General features: G+C 35.4%; 1 protein-coding gene across 5 annotated transcripts in view; it reads right to left on the bottom strand.

Annotated features, from left to right (window-relative positions):
• Window positions 1-730: 730 nt before the first annotated feature.
• rnf144aa (ring finger protein 144aa) overlaps window positions 731-2,517 on the bottom strand; it is a 37,090-nt gene continuing 35,303 nt past the window's right edge. For all 5 annotated transcript variants that reach the window (XM_016475486.1, XM_016475485.1, XM_016475482.1 and 2 more), the window contains one exon: window positions 731-1,752. In XM_016475486.1, coding sequence (XP_016330972.1) covers window positions 1,621-1,752 — 132 coding nt within the window. In that variant the 3' untranslated portion in view covers window positions 731-1,620. The remainder of the gene's footprint in view (window positions 1,753-2,517) is intronic.

Consider the following 2,517-nt stretch of genomic DNA (forward strand, 5'->3'; position numbering starts at 1 on the left):
AAGACACACTGTAAAAAATGACCGTGAATTTAACGATAAAAGACTGTAAAAATGCTACAGTAAAAACCTGTTAAATGGTTAACGGTAAATTCCCCTACTATATACGGTGAAAAACTGCATTGGACATTACATGTATTGGACATAAATTTTACGGTAGTATACCGTTTTTGGAATTGAAAAATACCGTATAATTTACAGTGAATAACCGTAAATTGACATTCCCAGAATTCCCTGCGTTACATTTCAAATTTGATGTTTTTTTTTGTTGAAATAACTATGTTTCTTCTTAGTTTTTTCTTATCAGTTTTGTATATTAGGGTTGTGTGTTACACCTAATGTTGTTAAATGAATGTTTATTGCATTATTTCAGTTTCATGTGTGTTACCATGATGGTGTTTAGCGTTTGTGTGAATGACACTGTGCACCTTCTATATATGTTATTATTTATATATACTTTTGATGGGCTTTGGTTCATCATGTGACTTTCTCATCACCACCTACATTTGGTGGTTATCAGTGTATTACAAAGGTACAAAACAGATTTCAGTACTTCAATAAGGTTGGTATATTAACATTATATCAGTTAATGAAATTACGGTATTTAACTGTAAATTTAAGTTAAAACCGTAAAACCTAAAACGTTGCTACTGTATTTTTTACGGTAAAATTCCGGCAACCACAGCTGCCGGTTTTTTACCGGAAATTTTACGGAATTTTTTTTACAGTGCAGGTTAAAAATGTTTTATTTGGTTTCAGTATTTTGACAGTTCTAATTTAAATGTTGGGTGTTCAGGTAAGGTTAAAGCGTCGTTTGAGTGACACTTTCAGTAGGTCAATATTTGGCAATGTAAACTCACAGAACAGCCCTGCTTTGGAATCATATTTATGTTTTAGGGAGGTGAGTGTCTCAAGGCTAAAAATGACGTTTAAGTGCACTGAGAGAAATTTCAATGGCAAATATCATCCCCTGATGACATCAACAGCCAAAATCTGCCAAATCAAACAAGGTTTGTCAATAGTTTCAGACTAAAAGACAATAAATTGACATGAAAAAAGAAAAAGAAATGTGGCATTAAAACCTTCTGAATGCAAAATGTAGCAGTTAATAAACATTTAAAGTAGCATTTTAGCTATACATTTAAGTCAAAACTCACTCTAGAGCATTTAAAGTGACAAAAAGCCCCTTATCTGTGCAAAACAAGTAATAAAGAATAGGCCGTGTGACTGAAATGCCACTATGCACACAGAAACGGACATAAACACTGAATATGTGTTCTATTAGAACAGAACCCTCGAGAACAGCCAAATATGCGAAACATCCACAAAACAGACAAGCGCCGGGATGGAACAGCGCCGTGCTCCTTCAGTAACATCTCTTTTGTTACTGTGGAGGGAACCCCCAGCTCTCGAATCCTCCACCTATGCAAGCAGCAGGCTCATGAAGTCTCCGTTAGTCTCATCAGGCCTGCCGGGATGGAGCCTACTCAGCTAGCTGTGACAGTAACCGCGGCGTGAGATGTCCCACCGGTTGATGAAGAGCTCAAAGGCGGAGGAGGAAAAGAAAAACGATTAAAGGAGATGACCGGAATTCCTCGTACAGGGACTGCTCTCGCCGGGCTGTTAGGTGGGTAAAGGGTCATCGTCTCCTTTACTGCACTTGCACTTACAGCACAGCACGAATGGTGTGGCTAGCAGCAGGAACGGAGAGGCTACGAGTAAGAGGAGGCCGAAACCGGCAAAGATTCCAACAACCTGCGGAGAGAGGTTTCATACCATTAAGACAAGTTTAAATTTAATGCCATTTGGTTTAACAAGCAAGCAAAAATGAATAATGTATTTAATATATTTTCCTTACACACTGAATACATTTGAGTGTACTCTCAATCTCAATAAATATCTTCAATATATATATATATATTAGAGATGCACCGATTGCAATTTTCTTGGCCGATTCAGATTTCCGATTTTTTGTTAGTGTGATCTGCCGATACCGATTTTTGCCGATTCCGATTTTCTTTCTAAGAACTATAATTGACAGCATATACAAACAAAAATCTACTTTTCTTCAACGCAAAGTTTTATTTTCATAAAAAAAAAACAAGTAAAAAGTCATTAATAAAATAAGAACAAATACAAAAATTGCAAACAACAGCACAAATAAATGCAATAGAATGAAGAGAGCTATGAAACTAAGTTTTTGAGGTTAAGTAAGTTTTTATTCAGGTAAGAAATACTACAGAAATTAAAGTAATCAAATGTAAAATAACACATTCAGTGTTATTTTACATCTGATTACTTTAATTTCTGTAGTCTTCATTGTAAAAATTAAATACAGATTAATGCTTACCATTAAAGTTATAAAACGTATTCAGTAAAGAGCGGAAAGTGATTTTCTTTGTCTTTTGTTCTTTGATTAACATGACAGACAGCAGCATAAATATTGGACTGCGGTCCCTTTAAGAGTTTATCCACGGACCCAATATACTGTTACACAACATGCGTTCTCTTTCTCAACTA

Source organism: Sinocyclocheilus anshuiensis, unplaced genomic scaffold (assembly GCF_001515605.1).
Source record: "Sinocyclocheilus anshuiensis isolate Anshui unplaced genomic scaffold, SAMN03320099.WGS_v1.1 scaffold676, whole genome shotgun sequence".
Lineage (NCBI taxonomy): Eukaryota > Metazoa > Chordata > Actinopteri > Cypriniformes > Cyprinidae > Sinocyclocheilus > Sinocyclocheilus anshuiensis.